This window comes from Bufo bufo, chromosome 1 (genome assembly GCF_905171765.1).
Source record: "Bufo bufo chromosome 1, aBufBuf1.1, whole genome shotgun sequence".
In the NCBI taxonomy this organism is placed as follows: Eukaryota; Metazoa; Chordata; class Amphibia; order Anura; family Bufonidae; genus Bufo; species Bufo bufo.
This window is the reverse complement of record NC_053389.1, coordinates 19066371-19086813: the sequence shown is the minus strand read 5'-3', so window position 1 is coordinate 19086813 and position 20443 is coordinate 19066371. Positions and strand designations below refer to the sequence as shown.

The 20443-nt window shown below is 52.9% G+C and overlaps 1 protein-coding gene across 2 annotated transcripts in view; it reads left to right on the top strand.

Moving 5' to 3' along the window:
- The window catches only part of ETFB (electron transfer flavoprotein subunit beta), a 28939-nt gene extending 9680 nt beyond the window's left edge, over positions 1 to 19259 (top strand). The window contains exons 3-7 of one of the 2 annotated variants that reach the window (XM_040420843.1): positions 12476 to 12634; positions 12954 to 13016; positions 13285 to 13443; positions 14629 to 14798; positions 18989 to 19259. In XM_040420843.1, coding sequence (XP_040276777.1) covers positions 12476 to 12634; positions 12954 to 13016; positions 13285 to 13443; positions 14629 to 14798; position 18989 — 552 coding nt within the window. In that variant the 3' untranslated portion in view covers positions 18990 to 19259. Of the gene's footprint in view, positions 1 to 12475; positions 12635 to 12953; positions 13017 to 13284; positions 13444 to 14628; positions 14800 to 18988 lie in introns of those variants that run through there. The other variant, XM_040420853.1, reaches the window with a different exon arrangement.
- The last annotated feature ends 1184 nt before the right edge of the window (positions 19260 to 20443 follow it).

Here is a 20443-nt window from a genome sequence, read left to right as displayed (position 1 = left end):
TGGAATGTCTGTGCCAGCTGTGGCCCCCAGCAGTGTCAGGTATGGAATGTCTGTGCCAGCTGTGGCCCCCCAGCAGTGTCAGGTATGGAACGTCTGTGGCCCCCAGCAGTGTCAGGTATGGAATGTCTGTGCCAGCTGTGGCCCCCCAGCAGTGTCAGGTATGGAACGTCTGTGCCAGCTGTGGCCCCCCAGCAGTGTCAGGTATGGAATGTCTGTGCCATCTGTGGCCCCCCAGCAGTGTCAGGTATGGAATGTCTGTGCCAGCTGTGGCCCCCCAGCAGTGTCAGGTATGGAATGTCTGTGCCAGCTGTGGCCCCCCCAGCAGTGTCAGGTATGGAATGTCTGTGCCAGCTGTGGCCCCCCCAGCAGTGTCAGGTATGGAATGTCTGTGCCAGCTGTGGCCCCCCAGCAGTGTCGGGGATGGAATGTCTGTGCCAGCTGTGGCCCCCCAGCAGTGTCGGGGATGGAATGTCTGTGCCAGCTGTGGCCCCCCAGCAGTGTCGGGTATGGAATGTCTGTGCCAGCTGTGGCCCCCCAGCAGTGTCGGCTATCGAATGTCTGTGCCAGCTGTGGCCCCCAGCAGTGTCGGCTATCGAATGTCTGTGCCAGCTGTGGCCCCCCAGCAGTGTCAGGTATGGAATGTCTGTGCCAGCTGTGGCCCCCCAGCAGTGTCAGGTATGGAATGTCTGTGCCATCTGTGGCCCCCCAGCAGTGTCAGGTATGGAATGTCTGTGCCATCTGTGGCCCCCAGCAGTGTCAGGTATGGAACGTCTGTGCCAGCTGTGGCCCCCCAGCAGTGTCAGGTATGGAATGTCTGTGCCAGCTGTGGCCCCCCAGCAGTGTCAGGTATGGAACGTCTGTGCCAGCTGTGGCCCCCCAGCAGTGTCAGGTATGGAATGTCTGTGCCATCTGTGGCCCCCCAGCAGTGTCAGGTATGGAATGTCTGTGCCATCTGTGGCCCCCCAGCAGTGTCAGGTATGGAACGTCTGTGCCAGCTGTGGCCCCCCAGCAGTGTCAGGTATGGAACGTCTGTGCCAGCTGTGGCCCCCCAGCAGTGTCAGGTATGGAATGTCTGTGCCATCTGTGGCCCCCCAGCAGTGTCAGGTATGGAATGTCTGTGCCATCTGTGGCCCCCCAGCAGTGTCAGGTATGGAACATCTGTGGCCCCCAGCAATTCCAGGCATAGAACATCTGTGCAAGCTGTGGCCCTAAGCAGTATCAGGTATGGAACGTCTGTGGCCCCCAGCAGTGTCAGGTATGGAATGTCTGTGCCATCTGTGGCCCCCCAGCAGTGTCAGGTATGGAACGTCTGTGCCAGCTGTGGCCCCCAGCAGTGTCAGGGATGGAACGTCTGTGGCCCCTAGCAGTGTCAAGTATGGAACGTCTGTGGCCCCCAGCAGTGTCAGGTATGGAACGTCTGTGCCAGCTGTGGCCCCCAGTGACGTCCGTACAGAAGATGCAGCTCTTCACCGTCCAGCCATAACATTAATACCGGTGCAGTGGCTCACACTGATTACCTGGTGGCAGTTGCGGGGGAGGGGGGGATATTAAGCAGCAAGTGAGCGGTCAGTTGTGATGTGTTAGAAGCAGGAAAATGAGCGGAAGGATCTGAGGTCAAGGGCCAAACTGTGAGGTGTAGAGGTCTGGTCGGAGCGTCTCCAGATCCTCCGCTGTGGTGGTTGTGTCTGCCAAAGGAAGGACCAGCGGTGACCCAGCGACAGGGACAAGATACTGAGTGATGTGGGGATGAAGGCTCGTCGCCTGGTCCCATCCCACACAAGAGCCGCCATAGAGCAGAGTGACGGGTGTCAGTGCAGATGGGGACAGTATGGGGCGGTGTAGCTGCAGGGTGTATCTGAACTGGACCATGGAGCAGAGGAAGAAGACGGCCTGGTCTGATGAATCATGTGGACGGCCTGGTCTGATGAATCATGTGGACGGCCTGGTCTGATGAATCGGGTCACATCATGTGGACAGCCAGGGGCGTCACTTACCTGGAGAGGAGATGGCACCAGGTGTAGTATGGGAAGAAGATGGCTGGGGGCGTGTGCGTCACTTACCTGGAGAGGAGATGGCACCAGGTGCAGTATGGGAAGAAGATGGCCGGGGGCGTCACTTACCTGGAGAGGAGATGGCACCAGGTGCAGTATGGGAAGAAGATGGCCGGGGGCGTCACTTACCTGGAGAGGAGATGGCACCAGGTGCAGTATGGGAAGTAGATGGCCGGGGGCGTCACTTACCTGGAGAGGAGATGGCACCAGGTGCAGTATGGGAAGTAGATGGCCGGGGGCGTCACTTACCTGGAGAGGAGATGGCACCAGGTGCAGTATGGGAAGTAGATGGCCGGGGGCGTCACTTACCTGGAGAGGAGATGGCACCAGGTGTAGTATGGGAAGAAGATGGCTGGGGGCGTGTGCGTCACTTACCTGGAGAGGAGATGGCACCAGGTGCAGTATGGGAAGAAGATGGCCGGGGGCGTCACTTACCTGGAGAGGAGATGGCACCAGGTGCAGTATGGGAAGAAGATGGCCGGGGGCGTCACTTACCTGGAGAGGAGATGGCACCAGGTGCAGTATGGGAAGTAGATGGCCGGGGGCGTCACTTACCTGGAGAGGAGATGGCACCAGGTGTAGTATGGGAAGAAGATGGCTGGGGGCGTGTGCGTCACTTACCTGGAGAGGAGATGGCACCAGGTGCAGTATGGGAAGAAGATGGCCGGGGGCGTCACTTACCTGGAGAGGAGATGGCACCAGGTGCAGTATGGGAAGTAGATGGCCGGGGGCGTCACTTACCTGGAGAGGAGATGGCACCAGGTGCAGTATGGGAAGTAGATGGCCGGGGGCGTCACTTACCTGGAGAGGAGATGGCACCAGGTGTAGTATGGGAAGAAGATGGCCGGGGGCGTGTGCGTCACTTACCTGGAGAGGAGATGGCACCAGGTGGACTATGGGAATAAGATGGCTGGGGGCGTGTGCGTCACTTACCTGGAGAGGAGATGGCACCAGGTGGACTATGGGAAGAAGATGGCCGGGGGCGTCACTTACCTGGAGAGGAGATGGCACCAGGTGTAGTATGGGAAGAAGATGGCTGGGGGCGTGTGCGTCACTTACCTGGAGAGGAGATGGCACCAGGTGCAGTATGGGAAGAAGATGGCCGGGGGCGTCACTTACCTGGAGAGGAGATGGCACCAGGTGCAGTATGGGAAGAAGACGGCCGGGGGCGTGTGCGTCACTTACCTGGAGAGGAGATGGCACCAGGTGGACTATGGGAAGAAGATGGCTGGGGGCGTGTGCGTCACTTACCTGGAGAGGAGATGGCACCAGGTGGACTATGGGAAGAAGATGGCCGGGGGCGTCACTTACCTGGAGAGGAGATGGCACCAGGTGCAGTATGGGAAGAAGACGGCCGGGGGCGTCACTTACCTGGAGAGGAGATGGCACCAGGTGCAGTATGGGAAGAAGACGGCCGGGGGCGTCACTTACCTGGAGAGGAGATGGCACCAGGTGCAGTATGGGAAGAAGACGGCCGGGGGCGTCACTTACCTGGAGAGGAGATGGCACCAGGTGCAGTATGGGAAGAAGACGGCCGGGGCGTCACTTACCTGGAGAGGAGATGACACCAGGTGCAGTATGGGAAGAAGACGGCCGGGGGCGTCACTTACCTGGGGAAGAGATGATTTGTTGGAGTAATGTGCTGCAGGAAACCTTGGATGTGGATGTGACACGTACCACCTACCTGAAATTGTACAGATAAGTACCCATCCCCTCATGGCAGTGGTGCCCACTCTCAGAAGGATGGTGTTCAGACTGCCTTCCCTACATTCTGTCATGCTCTCGGAGATGTGGCACACCGTCCTGTGGGCTCCCGATGCTGCAGCTTGGGCTGAGGGAATACAAATCGTACAGGCTAGTCTTAGGGTCCATTCACACGTCCGTATCATGCGCACATGAATAGGACATATTCAATTTTTTTTCGGGAACGGAAATGTGGACCCGGAAGTGCAGGTCCGCATTTCCGGAGCCAGGCCGCACATCGTGCGGCCCCATAGAAATGAATGGGTCCGCAATTGCGGACGTGTGAATGGGGCCTTAGGGCGGCACTCCAGGCGGTGTCACAGCCTGGAGTACAGCTGGAGCCTTAAGCCTCCATATTTATAAAGTGAGCTGGTGGGGGTGGGGGGAAAATGCTGCAGTATAAAGCATCAAGGGCCACAGATGCACGAGCCGAGGTTCTGCAGTGTCTCCAGGTGCCAGCGGTACGGGGGATGGGCAGTGACGGGGGGGGGGGGGGGGGGGGGGGGGGGGGGGGGGGGGGGGGGGGTGGGTCAGTACAGCATCGGCCGTGTTAACACTAACATCACATGACAGAGATTGCCGGGCCTCTGAGAATGTGCTTTGCTTTACTGTTCTCCAGTCACCTCCAAAGCTGCATTCAGACTCCTTCTGGTTACCAAAGAGCGCAGTGCATTGTGGGAGCTCACAGCTTTGGGGTTTATTGGGTGTCTAAGCATCTATTTTAGGCTGTGAAAGCAGCTTTGGATGTGATTGGAGTATAATAACGTAACAGTAAATAAAAGCCCCTGGGTTACGGTAGGCGGTTTTGGGTTGCACATGGTTTTTGACAGAGGGCGTCCGGGTGCAGTTTTGGCGCTACTTGTCCAGGAGGCAGTGAGACGGCCGCTTCCTTTTCCCTGTGGCGCTCTATGGTCGCACGAGGCGGTGGGAAGACGGCCATCGTGCGTTTCACCCTCCATCTATTCACTTTACTACAGGCTGTAAAGCGACCTGCTTTCTAACGCTGGGTTACATTGTAAGCAGCTGGGCCGACCTCTAGTGGCCATTGTGACAACTGCAAATGTCACAACATAATACGGGAGAAATACTGCAGTGAAGATGAGGTCGGGGGGGGGGGGGTCTGCCTTCATCACTGTGTTACAGAGTCGCTGGTAAGACGCCTCCAGTCCTGACGTCTGGGCCGCGCGTCGGGCTGTTGACATCGCGCAGTGCCCCCCGCTGAGGGGAAGCAATTAGAATGCGCGTCTCCTAGCAGCGCTGTCTGCAGAACGATGTGTACCAGGACCCGAGGGGCTGCGCAGGTGCAGAGCACTGGGCTCAGCGGCTTCTAGACAATACATTGTAGCAGATTATCATCAATTAGCGCTGCGCACCTGTTGCATCAAGCACCTGGTCCATTCAGCAAGCAGTGATTTTGAAAATGGTGGAAGCACAGAGTGCATGAGAGCATTACAGAAGCGCCATGAGTGGGGGGGTGGGGGTGGTTTTTGCACGTTGTTTGATGTGTATTTGGGGGCGATATTCTCCCGCGACGCACTGACGCTCGGACCGCTAGTTTCCTCTCTAATTGGCCGATGGGACGAGGTGACGGTGACAGAGTGCGCGCCGCTGGTAAACAACCGCCCAGTAACGTTTCTGCTGCACCCCCCAGTTTGCGCCTTCCATCCGTAATTTAATCTTCCCTCCGCTGTAATGGGCTTTTAAACCTGCTCCGGGGCCCGTCTCGCTGCCCGGCGCTCCGGAAAATGAAGCGACTGTCACCGCGCCGGAGAAATACTCTGTCCCAGAAGCCAAAGTTAAAGGTGGGAGCGGGAGAGGGGGCCGCCCTGTCGCTACTCATTACGGACAAGGGCTGAACAGGTTCCCTGGCGGCGGAGGGGCAGTAATTGGCGTTATTGATGGATTCGTCTGAGGCATCAGTCAGAGCCGAGTCCTGGGGGCCCCGAGGCCCTCGTTGCTGCAAATGCAACACACAGCGGGCTCCCCGGGTGAGATTACACACCGGCCTATAGACATTAATCATACAATTCACTCCTCACCCTGCGGGGCCACTAATCCCCCCCCCCCCCCCCCCCCCCCCACTAAAGGGTTCCACGTGACTGGAAGTCTAGATGTAGCAGAGCTGGATCGCTCCCTTAACTCATTGGGCTGCAGCTCTGGGATAGTAGATTCACCTGTAAATCATGCACTGCTGCACAGCGGCCTCGGCTCTGCTACATCGCGGTGAGGAGCGCGGTCCTGTGCAGCAGCAGAGCTCACAATCTGTGGCGGTACAGACGGGGTCATGGCTTGTGTTTTAACCCTTCCTGAGCCTGCCCATTTCCTCTGTTCCTGTTCAGCTTTCCTAGAGTCCTGCAAGTGTACTCAGCTCTGCAGCAGTGAGGAGTACGCGGGCCGTCTGCAGGCTGAGGACGCTCCGGAGTCGGGGAAGCCGCCAGTACAGCTCCTACTGGGGTCGTCACCCAGCTTTCCTAGAGTCCTGCAAATGTACTCAGCTCTGCAGCAGTGAGGAGAGCGCGGGCCGTCTGCAGGCTGAGGACGCTCCGGAGTCGGGGAAGCCGCCAGTACGGCTCCTACAGAGGTCGTCACCCAGCTTTCCTAGAGTCCTGCAAATGTACTCCGCTCTGCAGCAGTGAGGAGAGTGCGGCCGTCTGCGGGCTCAGAGGACGCTCAGGAGTCGGGGAAGCCGCCAGTACAGCTCCTACCGGGGTCGTCACCCAGCTTTCCTAGAGTCCTGCAAATGTACTCCGCTCTGCAGCAGTGAGGAGAGCGCGGGCCGTCTGCGGGCTCAGTGGACACTCCAGGGTCGGGGAAGCCGCCAGTACAGCTCCTACAGGAGTCGTCACCCAGCTTTCCTAGAGTCCTGCAAATGTACTCAGCTCTGCAGCAGTGAGGAGACCGCGGGCCGTCTGCGGGCTCAGAGGACGCTCCGGAGTCGGGGAAGCCGCCAGTACAGCTCCTACCGGGGTCGTCACCCAGCTTTCCTAGAGTCCTGCAAATGTACTCCGCTCTGCAGCAGTGAGGAGAGCGCGGGCCGTCTGCGGGCTCAGTGGACACTCCAGGGTCGGGGAAGCCGCCAGTACAGCTCCTACAGGAGTCGTCACCCAGCTTTCCTAGAGTCCTGCAAGTGTACTCTGCTCTGCAGCAGTGAGGAGAGCGCGGGCCGTCTGTGGGCTCAGTGGATGCTCAGGAGTCGGGGAAGCCGCCAGTACGGCTCCTACAGGGGTCGTCACCCAGCTTTCCTAGAGTCCTGCAAATGTACTCAGCTCTGCAGCAGTGAGGAGAGCGCGGGCCGTCTGCGGGCTCAGAGGATGCTCAGGAGTCGGGGAAGCCGCCAGTACAGCTCCTACAGGAGTCGTCACCCAGCTTTCCTAGAGTCCTGCAAGTGTACTCTGCTCTGCAGCAGCAGTGAGGAGAGCGCGGCCCGTCTGCGGGCTCAGAGGACGCTCCGGAGTCGGGGAAGCCCCCAGTACGGCTCCTACAGGGGTCGTCACCCAGCTTTCCTATAGTCCTGCAAGTGTACTCGGCTCTGCAGCAGTGAGGAGAGCGCGGGCCGTCTTCGGGCTCAGTGGATGCTCAGGAGTCGGGGAAGCCGCCAGTACAGCTCCTACCGGGGTCGTCACCCAGCTTTCCTAGAGTCCTGCAAATGTACTCCGCTCTGCAGCAGTGAGGAGAGCGCGGGCCGTCTGCGGGCTCAGAGGATGCTCCGGAGTCGGGGATGCCGCCAGTACGGCTCCTACAGAGGTCGTCACCCAGCTTTCCCCGAGTCCTGGATGCCGAATGTACTTGGTAACGGCGGAGTGAGGACGTATCTCTAGGGTCATTGATTCTAATGACGCTCAGGAGTCTGGGAAAGCTGGGTCACCTCCCATCAGTGAATGGCTGCCATATTGGTTGTACGGCACCCTGTACAGTGTGTAGAGTCTGGTAATCCGGCACCCTGTACAGTGTGTAGAGTCTGGTAATCCGGCACCCTGTACAATGTATAGAGTCTGGTAATCCGGCACTCTGTACAGTGTAGAGAGTCTGGTAATCCGGCACCCTGTACAGTGTATAGAGTCTGGTAATCCGGCACCGTGTATAGAGTGTGATAATCCGGCACCCTGTACAGTGTATAGAGTCTGGTAATCCGGCACCCTGTACAGTGTATAATAATCTGGCACTAGTTCTGCGCTGCAGTTCACGGTCTCACCACTAGGGGCTCCCTCCTCTCCCTTTATCTTGGAAACCACAGATTTGTTCCACCCCCTTACTCTATGGAAATGGGATCCCTCGCTGTGCCCGGCTGCTGTGCGGATCCCTCGCTGTGCCCGGCTGCTGTGCGGATCCCTCGCTGTGCCCGGCTGCTGTGCGGATCCCTCGCTGTGCCCGGCTGCTGTGCGGATCCCTCGCTGTGCCCGGCTGCTGTGCGGATCCCTCGCTGTGCCCGGCTGCTGTGCGGATCCCTCGCTGTGCCCGGCTGCTGTGCGGATCCCACGCTGTGCCCGGGTGCTGTGCGGATCCCTCGCTGTGCCCGGGTGCTGTGCGGATCCCTCGCTGTGCCCGGGTGCTGTGCGGATCCCTCGCTGTGCCCGGGTCCCGCCCGCTGAGATCAGTGAGGAATCTCTGAGATATCCAGAGGGGTGATCCCGGAGCTTATTCTGGGCAGCTCTGAGTAGTATAGTTGCCAGATTACAACTCCCAGCATGCTCTAAGGGCAACTGGAGAGCCTCTACAGTTTTTCTAAGCAGCCTCCAAACGGGGGTTCTCTTTAAGAGCCTGCCCTTGGCTCACAAGGGTTAAATAAAATAAAATTTAAGTCCGATCCGACCCACGGGGCTATTGTGGAAATTACTGAGACGTGAGAAGACGTCTTGAAGACCATCTGCCCCATTGTTATAGATCACAGATCTGGAGGTGCCCAGCAGCATCTTCTGTGCCCGCTGCTTCTCATCCAGAGGCCACATGAGGGGCCCCATCTTCATTTACCAGATCCGTCCTCCACGGGCCCCCGATCCACCTGTCGGTTCAGCAGCAGAGAACCATCGGCCGGCACTGCTCATCAGATTACAGGACCGGGGCCCCACCATTACACAAGCAGCATATCACTGACCGGTCATGATCCCTGAATCTATAGTCTCGTGCATCCTGTTCTTTCTGGCGTATGAATAGAATGGCAGTCTGGCAGTGGAGACTGACACAAACGCTTGCTTTAACCATTCGGAGTCTGTGGGAAAACTCCACTTAGTTCCCATTAGGCCTCGTTCACACGACGGAAGTGCCGCACTGCCACGTGCAGATTTATTTCCATGTTCTGTATGGCACGACGTGCCCGTTTAGTGAATCCGAGTTCGGTGTGTGATAAAGAAGATCACCGCGCCATCATACCCTGCCGCCGCCACGCGCATCCGCTGTGTGTGACCTGGTAATGGGGCAGCAGCAGATTAATGGGACGATGGGTTTTATTTTTCATTTATTTATTTAACCTTTTACTTTAATTTTATTCTAGATTTATTTTTTTTATTCTAAATTTTTATTGTTTATATTTCTGGCGCAGCGCTTGTTCTTTTCCATCTATCTGACAGGTGATTGCTATGTCACTAGAGTCGCCCCCCCCCCCCCCCCCCCATTGTCCTTTTCCTTTCACCCTCCCCCGTCTCGTGGCTCCATCTTTCTTTCTTCTCTCTCCTCTGGATCCGTCTCTTCTCCCTCCTCTGGTTAATGATTCAGAAAGGCTGATTCAGATGGTATCTGTTCTCTCCCTCCTCCGCCTTTTAAATGTCAGCGCGGCGAGCGCACATCTCTCTGAGCGTGCAATGCTCTCGGACAGGGCGCCGATTAGGAGATTTCGCATTCAGCATTGTCGTGGCTCAGGAGCAACAATCACGCTTCCCTGTTTCATTTCCCTGGCACTCGGTGCAGAGCCGACGAATCCAGGATGATTGCTGCATCTGCCAGCAGGCGCTCGGGGTTTTATACATCTATATTTTTATCCTCTGTCTCCGAAATTTTGACCTTGAACAACATCGGGGCCTTTTTTTTTAAAAAAAAATTATTGCTTTTTTTAATTTATTTATTTTATTTCTATTTTACTTACATTTTATTCTTCAATGTAAAAAAAATTATTTGATTTATTTTTATTTTTTTACATTAGTGGTCACTTAATTTTTACATTTAATTTTTCTATTTTAATTTTTATTTTATTAGCATTTTTATTTTTCAGTTATTTATTTACATTTTTGGAGTTTTCACTTTTTTAAATTTTATTTTATTTCCATTTTACATCTATTTTTATTTGCATTTTTATTTTGCAAAATCTTTTTTGGATTTTATTGAAAATTCACTTATTTTAATTTTGAACATAATTCTTTTAATTTATTTTATTTACATCTGTTTTCAATTATTTTACATTCATTTATTTTTTGGAATAATTTTTAATTATCTTTTTAATTAAAATTTTTCTATTCTACCTTTTTTTTTTTTTTTTTTTTTTTTTTTTATTTCATTTTGTATTCTTTTTTTGTTAGTATTTTTTATATTTGATTTTTCAGTTTTTTTATTTTTGTCTTTTTTCTTAAATTTTTATTAACTTTATCTTTTTATTTTTCAGTTGTTTTATATTTCTTAAGACCAATTTTCATAAAAAATTTTTTTTTTTTTAATTCAACATCTTTATTAGTATACAAGGAAGTAACAGAAGGAGAAGAAAATAAACATTATAATTTGAACTTACTCCCTTTTACCCCCCAGTCCCATATTTTCCCCTCCCACCCCCCCCCCCTGCGATGCGTCCACTGTCCTCCCTCGCCCCCCACCCCAGTAGGCAAGGGGGGAGAGAGAGGAAATTCTATTTTTTATTTAATTTACATTTTTTATATTTTACATAAAAAAAAATTATTTATATTTCTTTTTCTTGCATCGCCTCTCTGCGTGCGATGCTAAAATAATACAGAGGGGACAAAAATGCATAAGTAGGCATAATATGGTAGAAGCAGTGTGTGTATATATTACAAGGAGCGCACGCCGGGGCCTCGCTCATTTTGCATGCGCTGACATAGCCTTTGGGCTCTTCTTTCCCGCGCGCGCAGTCGCCTCGTCTATCTAATCCTGTTACCTGACCCGTGGGAAATAGAGAGAATTTTCTGAGACTTGTGACGGAGCAGAGACCTAAGCACAAGGCCTTAATTACAGCCTACTTCTCCAGGCTCGTGAGACGTCTGACATCAGAGAGCGGATACTTAGCCCCCGCTGCTGCTGCTTCTGCCTTTTAATCTGAATGCGGCTCTAGTGTCATTTACTCCCCGAGCCGCCGAAATTAGCTGTAAATCCACACTATTATATCCGGCTCAGGTGGACTGTAATAAGGCTATATACTGCCTTTCAGATGTTACTATACAACCCCGCGCTGACTCCGAACTACGTCCTAGGCTGGTGACTATTATAAGAGGCTGCAGTACCGGATGTGGCCTCTAGGTGCGGAGGAGCCAATAGAAGCCGCTCCGCAGGCAGCTGACCGTTCCCCCATCGGGCTTTTGGGTTTTACGTTGCACTCCCCCGATTGGAGGCGCTGCTTAAGGAGTAATTCCTAATTCAGACGGCCGTATTTTGCAGAACGGGTGCGAACCCGTTAATTTTAATGGGGCCGCAAAAGATGCGGACAGCCCACAGTGCGCTGTCCGCCTCCGTGGTTCCTTTACACAGCTCCGCCGAAGGGATAGAGCGTGCCCTTTTCTTGCCCAAAATCACAAACATGAATAGGCCTTTTCTATTATGGTTGCGGTCCGCAAACGTCCGGTATCCGCAAAAAAAACACTACGGTCGTGTGAATGCGCCCTGACGCTATAAATGTAAGCTTCGGCGGTTCCTATTGGTCTGTACAAAGGTGCAAGGTGGGAGACGTACGACTGCTTGGTTTTCTGGAGTCACTCACGATCCGGCTCTGCTTGCTGTCGGTGAATAGAAACTTTCTTGTTTGCAGATCTAAGACCACGCCGTCTCACAGCAGAGGGTTTGTTACAGGTGTATCCAGCGTAGACAGAGGGCATTTATTAAGACTGACATTTTACGCGCCGGTCACGGAAGTGCGAGGGGTACATTTATGGCGTAGATATGTAGTTATGCTCTGTTTTTTGGCTTTAGGCCCAACCTACTTTCAAAAATTTGATGAGAGGCGAATAAAGTCGGTAATTGTTGCGGAAATATGACGTACTCTTCCTAATTTGTAGATGCTTCTCCAGTTACATGACCGGTTCCCCACCCCCTGAATTTTTTTTTCCTGTCCTGATAGTTTGTTACAATGTATCAGCCTGGAGACTGGATACACTTGTACCTAACCAGTTGTTACAGTGTGTCAGTGCAGTTACTATGTACGAATCAGAATTGGAGTTTGTCTGTATGAGATCCGTTCACCAACAGCAAGCACAGATCTAGAAAATGGAGAGAATCCAAAGCACAGGGTCTGTTACAAAGTTCCAGATGTCTTGGTTATATTTACATAAACTGGTGAAACCCCTTTAAGGGTGAATTCACACATTGCAGACATTTCTGGCCCCGAAGATCATTCACGTAAACGCGGCCGCGGATTTCTGGACGACTCATTCAGATGAACGCAGCAAATCTGCCTTGTGTGAATTCACCCTGAGAGTAACGTTTGCTTACCCTTCATTTTTCTTAAACCTCTGATGGTTTCTCCGTCTTTCCAGGAGACCATCCGAACGGCGTTGGCCATGGGAGCCGACCGCGGGATCCACGTTGACGTTTCTGCGAAGGATGCAGAGGCCCTCGGACCTTTCCAGGTCTCGAAGATCCTGGCAGCGCTGGCCAAGAAGGAGAACGTGAACCTGGTGCTCCTGGGTAAACAGGTGTGTGGTGCGCGCGCGCCTCCCTCATTGCTGCCCCGGCGTCGGATACAGGCCTGGCCGCTCCGAGTCACACACCGCTCGCTCGCAGCTAGCGCCCTGCCGGCAGCCGTAGTCCTCTGGGGGTTATATTCTATGAAGACAAGTAATATGTGACGGCAACACGATAACGAGTCCTCCTCCATCGCCAGCGCTGCCCCTGATATCCTGAAGCTCTGTGGGTTTCGGACTCTGGCTGATACCTTCTGTCCTCCAGGTGCCCATCTTCCATTGTCACCCTCATCCTCTCCTCTTCAGCACTGTCTTCTGTCTTCTCTTGCAGGCCATAGATGATGACTGTAATCAGACTGGACAGATGACTGCAGCCCTGCTGGACTGGCCTCAGGTACCTCCATCCAGGGGTTTCATCTGTGGGGATGGGGGCCCCCGACTCCCTCCTAACAAATAATGTCGGGGAAAATAACCTTCGAGCAAGTTGAATTTCACTGCCTGGGAACGGCATTGTCCTCTTATGATTGAAAACACATGCATGCTTGGCCCCCGGGGGGGGGGGGGCGAACCTTCAACAACCCCCTTCAGCGAGTCAGGAACTATTAATGGACCTATAGGGGCGATTCTCTCCGCCCATTGATATAGATGGTTGTTATTTCCAGGCCACTTTTGCATCCGAGGTTAAAGTGGAAGGCGAGAAGCTGACAGTGATCCGGGAGATAGATGGAGGGTTGGAAACCATCAGCATGAAGCTTCCAGCCGTGGTGACCGCCGACCTGCGGCTAAATGAACCGCGTTATGCTACTCTACCCAACATCATGGTAAGAGGAGGCTGCAGTGCTTCTGGTGCTGGGCAGGGGGCGCTGAGTCTTACAATACTATATTAACCCTTTGTGTGGTGGCGGTCAGTATTTAAAGGGATACGTACATGCCATGACGACAGACCATCAGAAAGAAATGGCCAAGCACTAGGTGATCCCCTGTGCAGGGAAGACAGTGTAAGGGCTCTTTCACACCTGCGTTGTTCTTGTCTTCCGGCATAGAGTTCCATCGTCGGGGCTCTATGCCGGAAGAATCCTGATCAGTTTTATCCTAATGCATTCTGAATGGAGTGAAATCCGTTCAGGATGCATCAGGATGTCTTCAGTTCCGGAACGGAACGTTTTTTGGCCGGAGAAAATACCGCAGCATGCTGCGCTTTTTGCTCCGGCCAAAAATCCTGAAGACTTGCCGCAAGGCCGGATCCGGAATTAATGCCCGTTGGAAGGCATTGATCCGGATCCGGCCTTAAGCTAAACGTCGTTTCGGCGCATTACCGGATCCGACGTTTAGCTTTTTCTGAATGGTTACCATGGCTGCCGGGATGCTAAAGTCCTGGCAGCCATGGTAAAGTGTAGTGGGGAGCGGGGGAGCAGCATACTTACCGTCCGTGCGGCTCCCCGGGCGCTCCAGAGTGACGTCAGGGCGCCCCACGCGCATGGATCACGTGATCGCATTGGACACGTCATCCATGCGCATGGGGCTCTCTGACGTCACTCTGGAGCGCCCCGGGAGCCGCACGGACTGTAAGTATACTGCTCCCCCGCTCCTACTATGGCAACCAGGACTTTAATAGCGTCCTGGGTGCCATAGTAACACTGAACGCATTTTGAAGACGGTTCCGTCTTCAAATGCTTTCAGTACACTTGCGTTTTAACGGATTCGGAGTGTAATTCCGGCAAGTGGAGTACACGCCGGATCCGGACAACGCAAGTGTGAAAGAGGCCTTAGAAAACCAAGGTGTGGAAATGGGGTGTAAGAGAAAAAACACCCGTCCCCCTGTCCTGGGTGACAAAACCTGATAATTGTGATATGCCCCCCCCATGTGTGCCGTGTCCGTATGGAGGGGGGCATTGGCTGCAGGATCTTATAACACCTATGTGGGGAGCAGTGTCTGCCATGTAAGACCTGTGTCGGCAGCAGTGAGGAGACTGCACCTGACGCGCGTCTGTCATTTCTTTCCCCAGAAAGCCAAGAAGAAGAAGATTGAAACTGTGAAGCCGTCAGACCTGGGGGTGGAGACCACAAGCCGCGTCCATATACTGAGCGTGGAGGACCCCCCGCAGAGACAGGCCGGGGTCAAAGTGGAAACCGTAGAGGATCTTGTGAACAAGCTGCGGGAGAGTGGCCACATCTAGTAAGTGCCGAGGGCGATGTGTCTGACACCTCGTGGATCCCTTCTTAAAGGGGTATCCTGTGGAGGCAAATGTCTCCCGCAGACTTCAGTGGAGACTGCCAGCAATCCTGTGCTTTCATCCCGTGACCTCACCAGTTCGCTTTTTAGCTCCCGTAGCCAGCCGTCCGCCATTTAACCCATTGTATGCCTTAATACAATGAAAGGGAGAGACTGAAGTGGGGCTCCCCTTAATCATGTCTTAGGGGAGTCCCTCTGATGCGATGAAGGCCCACGCTTTGTAAGGACAGACAGCGCAGAGTCCATTAAAGCGGGCATCCCATTACAACAATAATCCACAGGATAGGGGATAAGTATCCGAGCATCGTGCATTCGGAGGCATGCCTGTCCACTGCGGCCCCAAGACATGACGCCTACATGACGCTCATCCCACCAGCCGCATCCAGAGAAAAATAATAAATAAAGTTATGGTTGGCGAAATGCAAAGAGTAAAAAAAAAAAAAAAAAAATATGGGTGCCCGGTCTTCAATGGGTTAAATAAAACACCTGGCGCAGGGACCTGCCGACTCGGCACTTTAACCCCTGTTTCGCCAGGCAGGTTGGAGGTGGGTAGCGCCCTGCAGCTGCTCCGAGCCTCACCAATTAGACAATTAATTAATGTAAGTCGGTAATTGAAGTTGTCATCCTGCGATGTGAAGTGGCTGCTGTCAGGGGGGCGAGGAAATGGCATCAATATTTTGGTGCCTAATTTGATAAATATGTTTTTAATCATGTTTTGTTTACGGGGGGTTTTTAATGTGTCGCGCACAGACAGCGTGTCATCCCCAGCTCGCCGCGGTGCGCGTGTATGGAAAGTGCGCCAGCCGACCAGCAAGTGGTTAATTTATCGCCCAGAAGATATTAAGAAGGTGCTTCACATAACCCCTCTAATTTACATCCTGTATTATGATCTCTGCTGGCTGTCAGTGAATGGGGGCAGGATGCAAACCCTTCCTGACCACAGATATCCTTGTATCCTGCATAGGTAACCCTCTGAACAGCCCAGGACTCCAGACTGCTACCTGGTTCCTGCCCTGACACATTGTAACGGACATGATGGCTATTAGCGCCACCGGTATCTTCTGTTCAAAAAGAATTGGATACATTGTGGTAACCCCTTAGCTGATAAAAACGCTAATGTTCCGCTTGCTGTCACTGAATGAAAGCGTGCTGTCGTGTTCTAGCAAGGGTCATACGGACCCCTAGAACATCTCTCAGGCTTAACACACCAAGGCAAGTAGACGGGCAAGGCAAGGACCAAAAACGAATACTATATTCGCAGAGATCTAGACACGGCAGGAAACTGGACCAGCAGGTAGGGAACCAGTGGCAGGTAATACCACTGAACCAAGTGCATCGGTTTGACTTGGGGCCGATTCAGTGAGCCCCGTTCTTCTTCACAGAGCCCCTAATGGTGCGGATGAGTTTAGCCGAGGGCTCACTGGTTGCACCTCCAGGATATTCCCGGTGCACTTGGCCACTTACCTGCCGAGACTGACGGTGCAAGCACCAGAGGTCCACACAAACAACCGCACAGGATACAGTACAGACGGGGCACACAAAGCGATGCCTGGACCCCATGGCGGTCACAGGCAGAGCTGCACACATCGACTAGATGTCCTTCCTCTGCAGAACCCAGGAGCCCTCTCACCGAAGGCATAGACTCGGACTAGCAGGAGACACCGAACCGGACTAAGTGACCTTGATGTCTCACTAGGTGACCACCTAGTGGACAGAACCAGTAACGTTAACCCCACATGAACCAGGAGTAACGAGAACCGTAGCAGGGAACAGTTCAAAACAACCGGCATACATGGAATCCACCATAGGGCGGCCATAAACCGTGACCATAGGGAACTGACCAGTGAAGGCACAGGGGGACCAATAAAAGCCACAACCAACCTACACGGAGTCCACCGCGGCCAGTGCGAGTACATACGGCAACCCGTGACACAATGAACTACGCTGTGACACGTGCTTGTTTACAACCATAGGCTAGAAAGCCCTACAAATGGAACAAACCCTCAGCTGTGAGTAGTAGTAGAACTGTATCCAGGCCAGAACAGTCTGGCCAGTATATTGCCGTATATGCAATTCATCTGCACTTACACATTGTAACAAACCTGAACAGGTGAAATATATCCAGGTTGATTTTTGGATACCATTGTACCAAACCCTCAGCTATGAACAGGACTGGGTTCTGTTCATAGATGTAAACAGGAATGTTTTAGTTCACTGACAGTAAGGCCTCTTGCACACGACCGTATGGCTTTTTCAGTATTTTGCGGTCCGCAAAAAATACGGATGACATCCATGTGCATTCCGTTTTTTGCGGAACGGAACAGGTGGCCCCTGATACAACAGTCCTATCCTTGTCCGTTATGCGGACTATAATAGGACATGTTCTGTCTTTGGAAAAACAAAAAAACGGAAGGCATACGGAGTACCTTCTGTTTTTTTTTTTTTTGCGGATCCATTGAAATGAATGGTTCCGTATACAGAACGCAAAAAACGGAACGTAAACGGAAAAAAAAAGTTCATGTGCATGAGCCCCAAGCTGAAATATGAAGTTAGTCTATTAGAAGTTTCCAGAACTTTTCTTTGACAGTGATTGCACTTTAGTTACATAAAACCAGAGACTAAAGCCTCCTCCGGGATGAGCGGGCAGCGCCCACCAGAGCGGGAGGGCAGATACCGGGCATGCAGACGAGGGCTGTTTTCATGGGTCATCCCCTTGAAGTGGTTCTGTATAAGGGGGCGCACGGCGCTGATCCATCTCTAGTCACTCTCATGACTCTGGGGATTCCTGCGGTAACCCTTCCCCGATGGCCACAGATGGTGGCGCGGCGCCCGCGTCTCATAAATCACATTTATAACACTCTAATGAGCTGCTGGCGTGAGAGGGGTTAAGGAGCCGCCAGGTCTCGTCATCTCTCGGGTGTCTCAGTCTATGTGACAGCGCTCGGAGGAGCAGTCATGTCGGGTCACGCCGTGCGCTGGGGGAACAGCTGTGACAATCCTCCTGCGGATGTTATCGCACACGGTACGCCGCCGACGGATCTCCTATCTGTGCTGCCGCCTGACAGGTGACAAATAAGAGCGCCATGTGTCCCTTCAATCTGCACACCACGAGGGGGGCGCCGAGGACGGGGACAGATACTGTCTATTGTCAGTCACTGGGGGCTCCAGGTGTCCAGATTCATCCAGACTGCTCAGATAGAAGGTGCTGTTTGTAGAGTAGGTCACAGGGCACTGTATGTACCAACCTAGCTTATTAAAGGGGTTCTCCCACATAGCCTGCCCCGTCTACACGCCACCCTCATGGCTGCGCCAATGTTTTTCTTTGACACCACTACCTCTCGCAGACCTCAACCTTCCCATGACCATCACGGGTTATGAGCTAATATTTCTTGCAGCTGAGGGTTTGCTACAATTGTATCCAGTCTAGACAATCCTCAGCCTGTCCTGATAGTTTGTTACAGTGTATCAGTCTGCTGGAGCACAGGGTGTTCATTTTACCTCCTGCAAGCTCTCGTGCAGCTGTCATCGGGTGTGGAGAGACGCCAGTGCACGCTGGGTGGAGTAGTACCTGAGGCAAGGGTTCAGCGGTCACATAGTATCATGTGCGAGTGCTATTCTAGTCAACAGAATGCCCGACGGACACGCCGCAGGGCCCCGCCACGCCTGACGTACACGTTATGGATGCTCCGTTCTCTGCTGCCGGGCTGATCAGAGGAAGCACAAAGCTTCTCGGACTGAAGACCGAATGGGTCTGCCAGGACTAGGGTCACGGGGTCACCACCCCCCCCCCCCCCCCCCCACCCCCCATGCATACACTTATACCCACTGTAGGGATCTGGGCGCTTCAATGTAGGACGATGCAGAAGAGCGGCAAATATATTGCTGTGTAATGCCTAATAATTGTCATAATTCGCAGTGGTAGTTAATGGGTTTATGGAATAACCCTTTCTATGCCCTTTACCCCCCGGGAATAATGCCAGTATACCCTGTGGCCCACAGCAGAGAGAGAATGAATGTGTGCGACCGAGGGAAGGTTTATGTCCGAGTCCCCAGTGGCCCGGCTGCAGATACGTACACGATCGCCCAGATCTCCCGGGATCTGACGCTTTGTAAGTAACCCTGCTGTCTTCCAGATTCCAGCTACTGCTGTGACTTCTGCTGCAGATGCCAGAGGAGCGGGACTCGTCACATCCGGCTGTACCGTCCCCATCACCCATCGATGCCTTGCCGGATCACTGCCGGCCGCCGCCGGTTACGACTGTAGCAGCCTCTCGATAAGCGGGAGACGGGCAGAGGAGAAGCAAATGGAGATCAATCAGGTTTTTTTTTGTTTTTTGTTTTTTCTTCTCTCAGCTGTAATTAAGCTTTGTCTATAAATAAACGTTCCTCCTTTGTACGTCCGGAGCGCGGCTTCCTTGTGATTATTTAATAATGGCGCCCTGTGGGGGACGTGAACCGTGCGGAGAAGATAAAGGAGCTACAGTGCAAGTGCGGCCATGTGTGACCCTCTCCCTTGGATCCTGAGGAAGTCAGTGACTCGCACGAAATTATCAGTCTGTTAATGTCCCAGCGTCCGCAGGATCCATGTAATTATCTACGACCACGAGACCTGTATTAGTGGGAAATCGTAGATCCAAAATCTCTACACTGATTATTTTCTTAAGCTATTATTGCTATAAAGATATATTATCGATTTCCTGATACAGAGCTCCAAATCTCCTACATAGACCGCTAACATTCTGACTACTAGCGGTCACCACTAGAGGGAGCTCACTGCGTACTGGTAATGCATTGGATTCTTTTGTAAAACTGTACGCGCTGAGCTCCCCCTTGTGGTGGCTGCAGGAAGCCTGAGCTTTGTCATGTCACTGTCTGTGCAGTGGATTTGGAGCTGTGTATCAGAAATCATGAAGAGCTGATTATGGAATGTAATCCTAATGCTCCAACCCGTGGGTTTTCTGCCAGTCTGGCGCTCTCCGCTGAGACTCCTTTTCCAAAAGCCAGATTGGCAGGCCCATGGTCAACTATTTGCTGAAACTTCTTTGTATCACGTCTGCGTCAACCAATAAAAGTGCTTAACAATCCCCCCCCCCCCCCCCCCCCCCCCAAAAAAAAAAAAATCTTTTGCAGACTTTGCTGCAGAATCCGCACGCATTGTGAAGTGGATTTTTAGTCAACATCTCATTTTCCGGACTCTTAATTTTTGCAGATCTGGACAGCAGCATTTCTGCGACGTGTGGACGTAGCCCTACATGTGTTTCCAGTACTGACATTAAAGGGCATCTGTCAGCAGTTTTCTTACCTAAGACACTGGCTGACCTGTTACATGTGCGCTTTGCAGCTGAAAGCATCTGTGTTGGTCCCAGGTTCATATGTGCCCGTATGGCTGAGAAACATGAAGTTTTGATATATGCAAATGAGCCTCTAGGAGCAACAGGGGCGTTACCATTACACCTAGAAGCTCTGCTCTCTCTGCAACCGCTGCGCCCTCTGCTCTTTGACAGGGCCAGGTGTGATGACGTTTACATTGCCTGGTCCCGTCAGTCAAAGTGGAGAGGTCGTGGCAGTTGCAGAGAGAGCAGAGCTTC